At 44.0% G+C, this 15,700-nt stretch overlaps 1 protein-coding gene across 12 annotated transcripts in view; it reads right to left on the bottom strand.

Moving 5' to 3' along the window:
* The window catches only part of FGGY (FGGY carbohydrate kinase domain containing), a 412,233-nt gene that overhangs the window by 54,292 nt on the left and 342,241 nt on the right, over positions 1-15,700 (bottom strand). For all 12 annotated transcript variants that reach the window (XR_002087611.2, XM_019479224.2, XM_019479227.2 and 9 more), the window contains 2 exons: positions 8,246-8,353; positions 3,824-3,885 (listed from right to left, as the gene is read on the bottom strand). Coding sequence is in view for 11 of the 12 variants with exons in the window: in XM_019479224.2 (XP_019334769.2) it covers positions 3,824-3,885; positions 8,246-8,353 (170 nt within the window). In the remaining variant the exon portion in view is untranslated. The remainder of the gene's footprint in view (positions 1-3,823; positions 3,886-8,245; positions 8,354-15,700) is intronic.

The following is a 15,700-nucleotide window of genomic DNA, read 5'->3' as shown; positions in this document are numbered from 1 at the left end:
ATGATCAATCCCTGCATGTTCAGCGTAAATCTTGATTTTATGGAATAGAGAGGGGAAAAAAAAGAGGACGAGAGCAACATCATTCAACATGGGGCCTATGTGACCTCCCAGATTTCCTTCTGGTCCTCTTGTTACTTGTACCTAATAGCAGGGATTTCCAGTGGGTGCAGGTATTTCAGAGCTCAAAGCCCATGCAGCAGAAATTTAAATGTGTCTTTTCACCCCAGAATTACCCTTTACTCCTTCCCCTTCCTCTAGATCTGGGCCATAAGGTCTGGGTCAGTATGAATGACAGAGCTTCAGAGCATCTTCAAACACTTGTCAGTGCCATGTGCAGTGCTGGGCTACTGATATTCTTGTACCGGATCCCTTTCCTCCTTTAGCACAGTAGGGCTGTGCTTTGCACTCCTGAATGTTTGAAGCAAATGCTTTTTGTCACCACCACCGAGCTTTCCTTTGGCTGTTTAAAAACTCTGTAAGTGACAGCATGAACAAGCAGCAGAAATTCACCAGAAGGTAATATCTGTACTGTCGGCCATATCTCAGAAGCCAAGGGGAGTTATGCACTTCATCTGCATAGGTGCATTTGAAAATGCTACCAGGTGCCTACCTACATCTTCAGATTCCTTATTACCTCTGAAACTCTGGCCCTAAAATCCACACATTGAAGGAACTGCCAACTGCCATTATTATAGATGACCTGAATGATCCCAAAGTACTTTACAGACACCATTTCACTACTGCAAATTCTGTCTGAACACCTGAGGACAAAACCCTGAAAGTAATATAAAAATTGCCAAAAGGAGTGAACTCTAGGCCCAAAAATATGAATTCAGTATATTCCCCTTGAAGAGCAAAGAGTTAATTGAACCCTATCAGGATTAGTGCCTGTCAGCTCAAGGAATCTAGGTCATTTGTACACGCCACAAAATTGGCCTTTAAAGTGGCTTAATGCCCTTTTTCACTGCTTTAATGGTGCAGCTGTTCACACATGTCGGCAGCATAATGCGTGTTAAATGACTTTGGGACACAGCAAAATAAAACATGTTGAGGTGTTTCAGTTTGCTACCTTACAACCACAGCGGGAAGCACTGGGCCCCGTGCAGCTCAGGAGCTGTGCAGGCAGCCTGGTAGCAGCCCATGCAAGCAGCATGGCAGCAGCCTGGGAAGGCAGGCTCCACCGAAGGTGGGGGGGAAAGCAGCAAGCCTGATCTTATTTTTTTTTTTCTCCCTGGAGCTTGCCTGACTGCCTGAGCTGCACAGGAGCCTGGTGCTTCCCTCCACGGCTGCGGTAGTCCCTGCGACTGCCTGGGCTAGATGCCTGCAGGCGGGTGCCACCTGGGAGGCTCTGCCACTGCCGGGGAGGGAAGCACTGTCCCCCTCCCACAGCTCAGGGACTGCTCAGTCCACCGGCAGCTCACCCTCCCTTCCCCGCTGCTGGAGAGGCAGGTAAGGATCAGGCCTGAGCCCTTGCGTATATGCCACGAGGGTTTACTTTGCCTTAAATTGAAGCGGTGTTAAAAACCCACTGCTTCAATTTAGGGAGAATTAAACTGAAGTAGACCCTGTAGCATATACAAATAGCCCTAGACACTGCAGCCTTGATGCTTAGAACAAAAAGTCCTCTCCTCTCTTGACCATACACTACAAGTTTTCTCATGTCAAAAATACCTGTAGATTATTAACTGACAAAACAGCTGACTTGTCACAACCCTATACCTTGCACAGTTGCTGTTGGTATGAAGTTGGCATAAAATAACACTGCAAGGATGAGTGCAGAACACTGATTCTGTTTGCAATTTTATAACTGCTCTGCACTCACTGACAAACATAAGTGACTTTGCAAGGCAGGGAATCAGGCCAAATACACCTTACTGTTTATTTTAGGGAGATCTGCAGGCAAATAACTCATCATCTCCTCCCCATCAAGGGTCCAAAAAACCCAGACAAGACCAAACGTTGATATAAAGGGCCAGAATTAATTTGAGAAAAACACAGGAAATTCAAAGCTGGAGCCAAAACTTCCTGCTAAATACCACCTTCTACTCAGCTCTTTCAGTTGATATAGTCTAATCTGATAAGGTCTCAGAACAGCAAGAGAAAGTTTGTGCCATATGTGCTGTAATAGCTAGGTACGATGTTGAGTTAAAGATGGAATTTTGGCCCGAACGGCAAGGTCCCTGGCTCCTGTCCATTCAAGTTAGGTACTAATGTTAACTTTAATTTCGGTGCGAGTGAGGGTTGAATTTATAAGTGGCTTGTTTACTAAATTTATAGCTATGCAAACATTTCATTAGAAGGGCAGTGTCTGGAAAGCATTATAGAAGTACAATTGGGTAAATTAACTGGATAAAATATTATAACCCTTTTTATCAACACTCTTCTGCACAGTTTTATGATCTTCATAAGCCTCAAATATAAATTAAGGATGGTAGGCTGTGCTACGTGAGACTGTTATATCCCATGGTATTCAGTATATAGGGAGAAAACAAGTTCCCTCCATCATCTCAGCGCTCGTGGATGGTGCACTGTGTAACTGTATAGTTTCATTCAGTTAGGGCTGTCTACAACAGCAGATGCCTCTGCAGCACCAGCATAAAATACAGCTTGTGCTCGTATGACTGACTTCTCATTAAAACTCACTGGTGGGGGACTACATCTGAAGCTTCAGCATAGGGGAAAAATACAGAGATTGACTCTTATTCTGTAACATGAACTTTAGCCATAGCCTTAAATCACACGGGACCCTAGAAAGCATGAAGTCTCCTTCATTCAACATGACATGTAATTGCTAGAACTGGACTTCTGGGAGGCAGAAAGAGTTCTTTAAGAAAGAGTCACTGGCTATTGCAAGGCCTTCCTAGATGTCATAGGGAAGTAATGGGTTTTCTAGAGCAACCAAGGCAGAAGTAGGGAGGACTGTGAGAAGCTCTGTGTCAAAATCAGCGTGAATGTGCATGTGTGTGTTTCTTTCAGGACTGGGACTTGTATACAGGTTAGGGCAGGTTGAGAGACTTGAGCGAAAATACCACGTTTGCTATGCTTCATCATTCCAGAAAAGGAAGGAAGGGAAGAAAGAAGATATTTCCCACAGACAGGCAAATTTGTTCTTATGGCTCTAGTCTTGGAGAGTTTTTAACTAAAGATGAGCCCAAGTGGAAAGCTCAGGCTCTAGATTTGAAAGGCAGCTCACAGGCAGCCAGCCTTCACTCTCTGAAGTGGCTGACTTTAAACCCCAGATCCAAAACAGAACTGTAAAAAGTGTGGATGTAGATCCAAATGCTGCAGCTCAAGCATACCTCTTTAAGTAACCCTTTATTTTGGTTTTCATTCCTCTTTCCCACTATCCCAGAGTATCTCTTCATACAGGAGCTGTTCTTTCACTAGCTTCCACTGTGCTATTAGCAGCAGTCTGCTTAGTCTCATCCCTAGTCCTTGACAACATCACAATGATGAGGCCCCATTAGCCCAAGGCACCCAGGTGTGCCACATAGAAAGTATTCAGTGCTACCAAGTGACCTAATCAGGTGGATACAAAAATGGCTTTGATGTGCAAAGCAAAAGGCAAGCCCCACTACTTGGGTAAGTATTCTAACCTCAGGGAGGCATGTTTTAGGTTTGTTAAGCTTTGATCCATGAATTATCATAATTAGAACAGCCTTTGCAAATGCTTCCAATCAGTTCACATTCAGGTAACTGAGTTCGTAGACAGTTTGGGTGATTCTCATGTTCTGAGATGAGAGCACTACAGGTATGTGAGTTCAGTATACTATTAAAAATCATTATAAAGCAGATGCTGTAGTAAAGAAGTAAAAGTGGTGACCTGGCCGCAGCTTTTGCTTGCAATTCTGGGAAGGCAACGTGGCCCTGGACAACATGCTCGATCTGAAAAAGAAGAAAACCAACTTGATTGAAAGAAATTAAATTTAAAGATTCGCTCCTGGTAAAGCATTTTGAGAAATTACAGTTCTAAAATGGCAAAAGTGCTTGGTCTTATTGAAGCCAACGGCAAAACTCCCACTGATTTCAATAGAGCCAGGATTTAGTTTAAAAAGATGTTATACCTAAGATGAGTAAAATAATATGTTTATAGCTTCCCAGGTATAGCTGCAAGCAAAAGGCATCACCCCTTGTGTCTCGAAAAGCCAAAGTATGCTTATTAATCCATCTCATGCCATTGCAGAAATGGTGACATTTAGAAATCTAACTCACCTTGAGTGTTACTGGTGCAAACATCTAGCTTGCATTTTTCCTTCATTCTATATTATGAAGATAATATCTATTGTCAAGGCTGTTTAATGTTGGATCTGTTAGAATATCAAATGTCTAATTACTTGCAGACTTCAGATGTTCCTCAAGCAGACAGCACAATATTCATGCAGCACAAGAACACTGCACTATTTTGTAGCATAAGCTTTGCTAGTACCTCTTACTAAATTCATTGGGCAGCCATGTGAATACCAAAATTATGTTATAATTTGTATTAATAAAGTTCTATCAACAGATATCAAAGCTTACAATCAAACAACTCTGAGGCAGGGTTGGAAACAATTTTTAATACAGGTTAATTGCTTCGTTGGTTGCTATTAAAGTGTTTGAGTTTTACAGGATTCCAAAAAATAGTCATCCCTAATCTAAAGGCATATTTTCTATCTCTCCAAAAACTAACAGAATGTATCCCTTAGGGCACCGGGGCCAATCTTTTTGGCAGGAATGCTACAAATTAGGCCTTTACCCCATCCTGAGCGCCACTCTGATCTCCTTACCCAGCCTGATCTGTTCCTCTGCGTTCTGCTCGGTGGCCTATCTGACAGTCCCCTGCCAGGTGACACAGAAAGGCTGCGTGTGCCACTTGCAGCACATGTACTGCAAGTTGGCTACCCCTGCCCGAGAGAGACTAACATAGAGAATGCTATGAGAAAATCCTATACTAAATTACTGATCTCAAACTCTGTTGTGGGACAGGTCCATCTCAGTTTCTTAGCATGAAGTTAACTGATGGCTAGTTAGCTTGAGCTAGCTACAACACACATAGTGGCTAGAATGGAAACTCTACAGATCTCTCTCATAATACAGTTACTCGTCCTTTACTCTGAAAATCAACTAGCTCAACGTGAGGTCTGGTATAAACATATCCTTTATACAGTGAGCATGTAAGATGCACCATGCAGGGAAATGTCTCCCTTACTATTCACAAAACAATGCACTGAGCAGGGTCAAATGGGCTTCCAAGATAACTATTTAAGCCTCATGAACACATGACAGCACCTATCAGAGGCGACTGTAAAGATAAAGAGGTAAAACTATGACTGCTCAGGGTACTGGAAATACCTGCTGACCGAAAGCCAGATGATGTGTTTAATTTTCATAGTTCTCATTAGTTCCGGAACTTGAGTATTAACAGTATGATGACAATTATTTTCAATATGCGCACACATTTCCAGATGGACAGCAGATGAAATACATTAAGTTCCTTCTGAGGTTTGCACAGAAGATTAAGGAAAGCAAATTGCACAATGATAAATGCATCAAGAACAAAGCTTTGGGCTGCCCTGAATTTTAAAAACTGAAATATTAATATTAGAACAAGCCATCAGGCATTAGTCATATACATGAACTATATAAAGCTGTCCAGAAAATGTTTTAAACTTAATTTAAAAGTCAATATACATAGGTGCATGCTTTATATATGGATGTGTGTGCACGTGTGATAGAGAATTTATTTTATTAACAAAATTATATTACTGAAACATTAAGGTTGCAAAGTTAAACACTCAGACTTCAGAAATACCCAAATTAAGGTTGCATGCATAAACTTACCTCTAATTCCTAGCGGATATGTTTTTTGGCTGCTGTCTGTAATTATGTCTCATCTCAATTATGCAATAGACCTTTTCCTACACATTTTGAAAATGCAGTTTAAATGCTTAGACCTTCCAGAAGGAAAACTGTTTTTTTCCAGAAAAAGCAGCTCCTCAAAAGAAATCTTGAAATTTCAAACTTTAGCAGAATTTCTGATAGGCTAAGCTAGAAAAGTGATGGGAACTTTTTAAAAGGGAAACTATCTTTATTTTGCTCTCACTGGATACCATTGGCTATGTTCAAACTTTATGGGGAAAAAAATCACCTTCAGGCACAGACCAATCAGTGAAAATTTAATCCCAAAATAGGATTTTTTCAAACAGCTAAGAGTAGGTGTGGCAGGACACTGTGTGCGCCTGCCACTTTAAGGGCCTGGAGCTGGCAGCCACCAGGTGCCTGATGAGGGCAGCCATTTTGGAGTCAGGGGCTGTCTATATAAACAGGGCAGTTTGGCTGCTGGAGGACAGGCAACAACATTGCCTGGCTGGAGGGCTGTTGAGATCATCTGGAGGTAAGGGAGGAGCTAGAGGGGATGGTCAGGAGGCTCCTGGTCCTGGGCATGACCTAAAACTGCACCCTGCTGGGAGTGGGTGGCCTGGTGGGGCTCCCAGTGGTGCGGGAGCCCCGAGGAAATGCCACTCCGGTGAAAGGAGGGTCGGGGCGCCTTAACCCCAGCCCCCACCACTGGGTGGGTAACCCCTGTGTTTATAAAGGGCCCAGAGGGCAGACCCTGGGAGAGAGTGAGGGACTAGAGACCCGACCCGAATGAGAGAGTACCCTTGACTGGCCCATGCTGGGGCCAGGACCAGGATGGTCAAAAGGGCCAGGGGCCCACCGCGAGGGACGCCCAAGAGTCGGGGGCCTGGGGTCCCGACTAGCCTGGAGGTGGGCCAGGGCTGATAGCCAAAGGTCCCGGGGGGACCACACCCGAGAGGGGAAAATAGTTTCGGGGGGCTAGGTAGCCTGAATGAAGGCGGAGAGGTCGTCTGAGTGGAGGGATCATGGAGGGGTCCTGTTAGGATGATTCTGGGACCCAGCGTGGGGGCCAGTGAGGATATGAACATCAAGATGCCATCTGCGAGGCTTGGGCTGCGGTATAGGGGAGGAAAGGAGCTGCAGAGAGTGCCCCCTGGCATTGGGGCACCAAAATGGGTAGCCTTCCGCTTAATTGACATCAATTAATGAATCAATTAACATCAAGGCGTGGCGGGCGAGAAGGCGGGCGGTTGGCCCAAGAACAGGCAGGCGGGCCACAGAGATCGGCCCTGAGTAGGCCCCCTGTTACAGTAGGCAAAAGCCTATTTCATTATGACTGCTTCTTTGCAAATTTCATTACAGTAGAGACAATCAACCAACCACAATAGCAGGTTTGACATATTTAATTTCAATTTCTTTTTCTCTACTTGTTTTGCATGTATCATCAGAAAAATCCACATGAAACAGAATATTCTATGAATGTCTTAATGAAGATACACTTCCCTTAACATACCTAAAGTTTTATGCTAACTTTTGCTAGGGGCCATAACAAAAATAGAAACAAATTCCAAAGATCTTCTTGGAGTACCAAGTGCCTCCTTACAGATAAAGAAAGTCAGACCTTCACTGCTTCAAACCTTTAATCTAGTGGTTCTCAAACTTTTTTGTACCAGGACCCATTTGGAAACATTGATGGCCAGTCCCGACCCACTCCCGACCCACTGCCCCCCACCCTCAGCCCCCCAGAGTGTTTGGCAGGGGGAGTGCATGTGAGGGAGTGGGGCACCCAAGCAGCCCCTTGCAGGCTGGATCTGAGACACTTTAGAAAGAAAAAGCCAGTTTCTCACATTTTTCTCCTTTAAAGGAGAATACATTTTTAAAGTCTGTTCGTGACCCTTTCATATTTTCTTGCGACCCACTTTTGGGTTGTGACCCATGGGTTGAGAAATACGCAGATCTACATTCAGTTCGTTAATAAATTAAAGCAGTATCTGTTCCTCTAACTGTACTTTTGAAGACAGATCTCTCCATTGTAACAAATGAGATTAGAATACACTTTCAGGTTTAACTTTATTTCCTCAATCTCCCTTAGACTGCAGAGAGAATATATATGTTTGGCATTTGTATTGGAGAGGGCTTGAAGAGGGAATGCTCTTTTAGTCCACTCTCTCTCACCCCCCTGACCAAGTCCAAACACAAGAGTTTTTATCCTTCTGAAAATTAATAGACTTTTGAGCAGCGAATTGTTTAGTGCTTTTAGCAGCACAGTCACCATCGTGCTCTCATTAAGATATTCTGGGCCAGCCCCTCAGCTGGCATACACTGGCATAGCTCAGCACAGCTACGCTGATTGACAAGAGCTGAGGAACCAGGGCGGTATTTTAGAAGAAACTCTTTCCAGACTTACCAGTTTTCCTGTAGCGCTTTGGCCTCCTTCGTTCAGCCAGAATCCAGGTACCATGGCCGAGTAATAGGGCCCCCAAACACCAGGCACATAAATGGGGGTTTCACTTATCTGCAAAAGCAAGAATAAACATAGTCAATCAAACTGCCCTGTTTGACTGGGCTTTCCAGGGGCCATCATTGGCATTAGAGCAATGGAAATGCTCACACGAGGAGGACGAGCAACAGATTTCAGAACATGGCCCTTACTAGATACATTTTAAGTGGGAATAATTAACTTTTTGATGAGAAGATAATCTCCTGCTGATGCTGATCACATATTAAATTGTGCTTAGCTGATACTCCGGAGTTGTTTATGCCGTAGCTGATCATTTTTTCAAAGCAGAGACTTAAGATAAAACTTGAAGGTCCTGAGACAATGTCTGAGATCCTCAGTTAGGTCTTTCTGCTCTCATGATGCACAGGAAGAGCAAGGTGCCTCCAAATGGCATTCACAGAAGTCAACAGGTTCAATGAAGAGTTGCCAAAGTTAGCCAGTAGGAAACACTGAGGACAGGACTGTGGTTTAAATCCTGTCTCTCTGGGGGGGATTTAAGGAAGTATCTTTCTTAAGTGTTGCTGGAGATGTCTTCCTTCACTAAAAGATTCTCCTGGATGTAGGTCTCGAAGGCCCTTTTCTCAAGAACTGAACAGAGACTGCTCTTCTTTTTCAACACACAGGGTACCCTACTTTTATCCACTAACTCAGCAGTTAAACTATTATGGAAACACATGGAAGACCTGGATTCATGACCTCTTTTTCCTTGAAATTGGAATTCCAACTACCAAGCCAGAAGGGTGAGGGTACTCGCTTTTCTTCCTGTTGAAGCTGTCCTACCCTGCATTTAGATTCGGCATAGTTCAGTTCAGGTCTCTGACATCCTGTGAGTGCTCCAATCCCTATGATGATAAATTAAGGGGAACATCGCAGCCACCTCCTCTGGCTGTGCCAGGGTACTTAAGTGGCAGGGCTGAGGGTTTTGGACTTTTATGGATTTAGGAACATCTCTCTCAAGAGCTCCACCAGACTAACGAGATAGAGGTCAAAAGAAAACATCTCCTGGCCCAATCAGTAAGAATCTACTTTCTCAACTGGAGCTTGCCCTTCATGGGTGGAAACCTGGGCCCCACCAAAGTCATCCAAGGTCTTCCCCATACTGTTTGAATACAAGTCCCTATCCTGTTCCCAACAAATGTAATGCAAAGCTCCCCTTGACTTCAGTGACAGCAGAGTCAGATTTTTAATAGAAGATTTGCTAAACATTTTAGGGCTGCCTACTAATATCAAGCGTATTGGCATGTGTTCAACATATGTTTAGTAAATAGACCAGCAGAAAGGTTTCTGTACAATCAAACCATCATTAAATTACAGATAACTCTTGCCAGGAACACAAAATTAACTTAAAAAAACCCAAACAAATAAGCAGAAACTGGTTTCCCTACATAGTGCTGAACAATCCCAAATCCCAATTTCTCTTGAGAATACAGCTGACAACTATGTGAGAATCTTCTTCATTTGTCCTTAAATGGTCAATCTTAATACTAGAAATACTTAAAAGTCTTAAAGCAAGAAAGATTTTTAGTATTTCTAAAAGAGTTTTCTGCATGTCATTGAGTGAGATGTTGATACAATGGACATCAGCTCTATTTCTTTTTTAAAAGTTCAAGATTGGATGGCATGTCCTGCACTGAACTCAGCAAGTCAAGATGACAAACACTTCTTTTTTAATGCTATCAACTCTTCCGAATGTGTCCTTTTAGGCCCTTTTGATGCGAGACGTTCCAGTGCTTTACATGAATTAACAAACAGCGCTTCACAACGTTGTAGTGAGACGGGCAGTCCATTACATATTTTACAATAAAAATGGTACATATTTTACGACATGAACAATGTGTTTTCCTAAAGCCTCGCTCTATATTTAGGCACTTAAAAGACAGCTTGGAAGACCCAAGTCTGCATCGCTGATGTCAAAGAGAATGGGACTGTAGCCGTTGGTCCCCAAATCCCTATTTAGATACTTTGCTCATACAGCAATGGCAGCCATGGGAACGGAGCCCAGGGGTCTTAACTCAGTCTTTTGCTCTAACCCCAGACAAGGGAAGAACTGTAAAGATAGGAAGGAGGAGTCAGGGCAGAGGAGGTCTGAATTTTTGAAGTCTCCTCCCAAAGTGTCCTTCACAGGGCAAATGTTTTGTACTAAATTTACTCACCTGGAAGGATAAAGGGTTGAATGGACTCTGCTGAGGCTTGAATCTGTGCTTCTAGCAACTACAGCTTTACTATTCCTGAAGCTAAAGCCAGCAAGCTATGCATTGCCCACCTCTTTATTAAGGCAGAAGCAAATGGTTGGACTTGCTACAAGATTTTTACAAATGTACAGGAAGATCCAGATGTTGTTTTTTCCTACAATGTACTTTGATTGCTCCTCAGTTATTAGCTTGCTATTCCCCAAACTGTCCTTTATGTCTGATAACTTTAGAAGGTGTAGGCTGAGTAATGACTTAACCAGCCCTGAAGCGAGTACTTCTGGAGAGCAATGGGTCCAGAGTGTCTGCAGCCAGGCTCGGCATTTTGGAGGATACCCACAGGAATCTGCCGGGACAGGATATTTCCGTGCTCCCTCGTATCCATTTACACTGAGGCTTTCCTATCATCTTACTACCAAAATACCATTTGTATGCATTCCAGCAAACTTTCAACGCATGTATGGTGCAAATGAGACAGTCACATATCTCTGGGTAACTGGACACAGCCAATGGGACGCTGACTTGCCATTTCTTCTTCTGCGGGAAGTTCTCCCCAGTAACTCTTAAGTGGGATGAGAGACGTTGCTATGATGCCGAGGGTTATTTGCACCATTCATAGTTTTCAAATTGCCCTCTGACAGCCACCTCTCAAAAAATTTAGCTCAGGTTTAGCAGACTAAAAGGCCAACTAGCAAAACTGAAGACTGTGATTTTCATGCATGGAGAGCTATGAAGATTTGTCACTCACCAAAACAGAAATTATTTGAGGAGCAGTAAAGTGACTCTTCTTCCACAGATGTACATATAATACATGCCAATTTTCCCTCCCTGAATTAATGTTGGATGGTTCATAAGTTCCCTAAGCCACCTTGCATCTGCCATCTGTACTTTCATAATCAAAAGTCTAAACTCTGTCTGGACTTTGACACCATACAATCCCCCTAGGGTAAATGAGTCTACACTGGTGTAGGTCAGGGGAAATGGTGCCCAGTTTGCGGTGGCTCCATCCAACAAGCACATTCACAGGTTTGGGGTTCAATTAGAAAAGGTTTGTTTCAGATTGGCACCATATCCTTTTCATATTAAACTCTATGTTACTTTCAAACACTCATGTGCTGACATGGTCAGATTGATGCCAGCACAAGTCATTGTTTTATGAAGCTTAAGAAAAATCTGTAAGCTTCATGATGCATAAAAAAAAAAAAGCTGTTTTGATTTATGGATGAGTGATTTTTATTTCTCAAGTGAATAAGAGATGTCACCATTTTGATTTTAAAAGTTGAATGGCTACACACAAGGAGACCCTGATTTTCTCTGACATCCAACCTAAATCAATATTCAATATACATTTTGCATTGCACTGTTTTTCATTCTCAGGACTTATTCCTTCAAGAGAAATATGGATGCTTATCTTGCTGGGATCCTATGACCCCAGCTGACTTCCTGCCCCTGGGGCAGGGGGCTAGATCTTCCGAGGTCCCTTCCAGCTCCAGTGTCTATGAAATCTATGGAATTCCAAACATTAATTGATCAATTCATTATAAACACACACCCCTTGCACCTGTTCCACCTCACCTGAAAGGCAGGTTATTGCTATTTACTCCACTCAGTAAATGGGGAAACTGAGGTACATCTGGGTTAAGTGGCAGCTCAAAGCAATGGAGCAAATCAGTGTCTGGGCCAGAATAAAATCTTGGTGTACCTGATTCCCAGTCCACTGCACAGTATTTATTGACATTGGTATTTGGGAATAGAGGGAAAGCAAAATTTGGACCTTGAATAGGGCCAAAAATTTGGGGCCTTAAATTTTGGGTTCTAAAGTGAAAGAACACAGCCATTATCTATACCCATTTATGTGAATTAAATGCAATCACAGAGAAAATGTTGCCTTTTTTGCTTCGATGTTTACTTATAGCCATTCTCTGTTGTCTTTGGAGAGCACTTACAACCACATGCTATTGCAGTGGGTGGCAGAATTCTTTCATGGAGGACGATGCTTCCTGCTCCATGTCTCCCTAATAGGCACCAGCTTTCCACTCGCCACAGCAAACATGTCTGGGAAACCTGTTCAAATATCCCAAGGATTTGGGTTCCCTGGGTTTCTCCTCTTCCAGGGAAAGAAGAAAGAAGTTCTACATTTTCTAGCAGGAAGGAAAGAAGAAAGGGAGCTCTATCCGGGAGGGTTTAACCTCAGCTTGTACTCTACACAAGATTATACTAATATGTAAGATATGTAAACATTATAGAGCAATCAGAAACAAATGAAACGATGGATTCAGTTTAACAGTATTCAGCTGTGGTGCAACTGCCAGAAGGCACTTTTTGTTATGAACAGATCACTTGGATGAGTTACAGACCTGATTTCAACTCTGGCGTGCACTTGGAAAATCAATGTCAAACTATCCAGGATCAGAAGGCATCAGGAGCACATCTGGCAGGCCACAAAAATGTTATAAGGGCTATAAAATACATAATACTATGTAGAGCTAAGCTATGGTACCAAAGGACCAGTTTAAATGGTGCTAGCATGAAATTTGTAATGTATTTAGTTTGGCTTAACCCCTCCCCCTCACCAAAACTCAATTGCAAAAGTTTATGTGGAAGAAATGCACTACTTACCAATTATAGTTAAAGCTAACTTGAAACTAATGTTAAGTGGAATCACTGGAGTCATTGTCTTTAATCCAAACTAAGCTTGTGTAAGTTTTCAACACTGTCATTTGGTACAGACGATGAATGGAGCAGAACACAGACTTCTGCAGAAGGGAATCACCTTAGCTTATACCCCAGCCATAAAATGAAGAGGTTGACTGTGTAAGCACTATAGATTTATTTTAGCACACTCTGTTTTGCCAGCAGAGTCATAATGATCATACATCTGCAAATGTTTCCTCCTTGGTTTTGTGTAAATGTTACAGTAATCAGAGACAAGATAAAATAAAACAGGCCGTGCTGGTGAGGGCAGTTTTATGGACGCGTGAATTCCAACAGAACTTTCCTCCTTAGCTGACACCATGTGCTGATGGTGTAGGCTTACATGAATTCCTGCACTGACACTATTTGAGAACTTGGCTATCACCTGAAGAGTAAATCTTTGTATTAACAGGGAACATGGCTGGATGTGTATTTTTTTTCCCATTTTCACCAATGCATCCTAAAACAAGCGTGTGTTTTCTTCTAGGTTGGCGGATCTCCTCCGGCGGGCTTTAAACTAGGCTCGTCGGGGGGGAGGGGAAGATGAGGGCGGGGGAAGCTGTGGACCACCAAACCATGTGGCACCCACAAGGACAGCCCAGCCTGAAGAAGGAGAACATTGGAAACCTGAAAGCCATGGGGAGGCCAGCACTACGGCACAGGTAAGAAACAAGAAGGTAAGAATCAAAGGGCCCCTTGGGACTCGGAGCGGGGGGGCAGCAAAGGCACCAGTCGCAGGGCTCAAGTGCCTATATACTAATGCTAGGAGTATGGGAAACCAGCAGGATGAACTAGCGCTCCTGCTTGCACTAAACACCTATGACTTAGTGGGGATAACGGAAACCTGGTGGGATTCATCCCATGACTGGGCGGTACATATGGAGGGCTATAGATTGTATAGAAAGGACAGGGTGGGGAAGAAAGGGGGAGGGGTTGCGCTCTATGTCAGTGAGCAATATACATCAACCCTCATCAAGACGGAATCCGAGGATGAGGAAGTAGAAGGATTGTGGGTTAGGCTACATGGGGGGCAGGGGGAAAGGATTTGGTGGTAGGGGTCTGCTACAGACCCCCACACCAAGGGGAAAAAAGAGATTCGGGGCTCCTGAGGCAACTCTCGGAGACCATAAAAGCTAAAGAGGCGGTAGTCATGGGGGACCTAAACTACCCGGACATCTGCTGGGAGACACAGACAGCAAAGTCCCACCGCTCACGCAGGTTTCTAACCTGTGTACAGGACCTCCACCTGACACAGGAGGTACACAGTCCCACTAGGGGGAATGCCATACTGGATCTGGTACTGGCAACGGGAGATGACATGGTAGCGGACCTCCAGATCGGTAGCCATCTGGGGGACAGTGATCACCTAATAATAGAATACACCATAAGACTTCGAGTGGGTAAGGTAACTAGTAGGGTGAAAGTGCTAGACTTTAGGAAAGCTGATTTCAGTGAACTCAGGGGATTAGTCAAGGACGCACTGCAGAGTAGGAGATTTGAAGAAATGGAAGCCCAAGAAGGGTAGCTGTGCCTTAAGGAAACGATCCTTCGGGCACAAAACAAGACGATCCCCGAGCGAGGCAAAAGAGGGAAAGGGGCCAGGAGGCTTCCCTGGCTGACCAGAAAAATCCAGGGCAGCCTAAGGGCCAAAAGGGGAGCACATAAAAAGTGGAAACAGGGTGAGATCACTAAAGATGAATATACCTCCTCTGCTCGTGCTTGTAGGGAGGCAGTTAGGCAGGCCAAAGCTACCATGGAGCTGAGGATGGCAACCCAAGTAAAAGACAACAAGAAATTGTTTTTTAGATATATTGGGAGTAAAAGGAAGGCCCAGGGAGGAATAGGACCCCTGCTAAATGGGCAGAAACAATTGGTGACAGACAGGGGGGACAAGGCTGAACTCCTCAACGAGTTCTTTGCCTCAGTGTTCCTAAGTGAGGGGCACAACAAGTCTCTCACTGGGGTTGTAGAGAGGCAGCAGCAAGGTGCCAGACTGCCATGCGTAGACGCTGAGATGGTGCAGAGTCACTTGGAAGAACTGGATGCCTTTAAGTCGGGAGGCCCAGATGAGCTCCATCCGAGGGTGCTGAAGGCACTGGCTGACATCATTGCAGAGCCACTGGTGGGAATATTTGAACGCTTGTGGCACACAGGCCAAGTCCCGGAGGACTGGAAAAGGGCCAGCGTGGTCCCCATTTTCAAAAAGGGGAGGAAGGAGGACCCGGGCAACTATAGGCCAGTTAGTCTCACCTCCATCCTTGGCAAAGTCTTTGAAAAAATTATCAAGGCTCACATTTGTGAGAGCCTGGCAGGGCAAATTATGCTGAGGGGAAATCAGCATGGGTTTGTGACAGGCAGATTGTGCCTGACCAATCTAGTTTCTTTTTATGACCAGGTTACAAAACGCCTGGACACAGGAGGAGGGGTGGATGTTGTATACTTAGACTTCAGGAAGGCCTTCGATACAGTATCCCACCCC

Source organism: Alligator mississippiensis, chromosome 5 (genome assembly GCF_030867095.1).
Source record: "Alligator mississippiensis isolate rAllMis1 chromosome 5, rAllMis1, whole genome shotgun sequence".
NCBI classification, from domain to species: domain Eukaryota; kingdom Metazoa; phylum Chordata; order Crocodylia; family Alligatoridae; genus Alligator; species Alligator mississippiensis.
The sequence above is the reverse complement of the archived record's forward strand: the minus strand, read 5'-3'. Positions and strand labels throughout refer to the sequence as shown.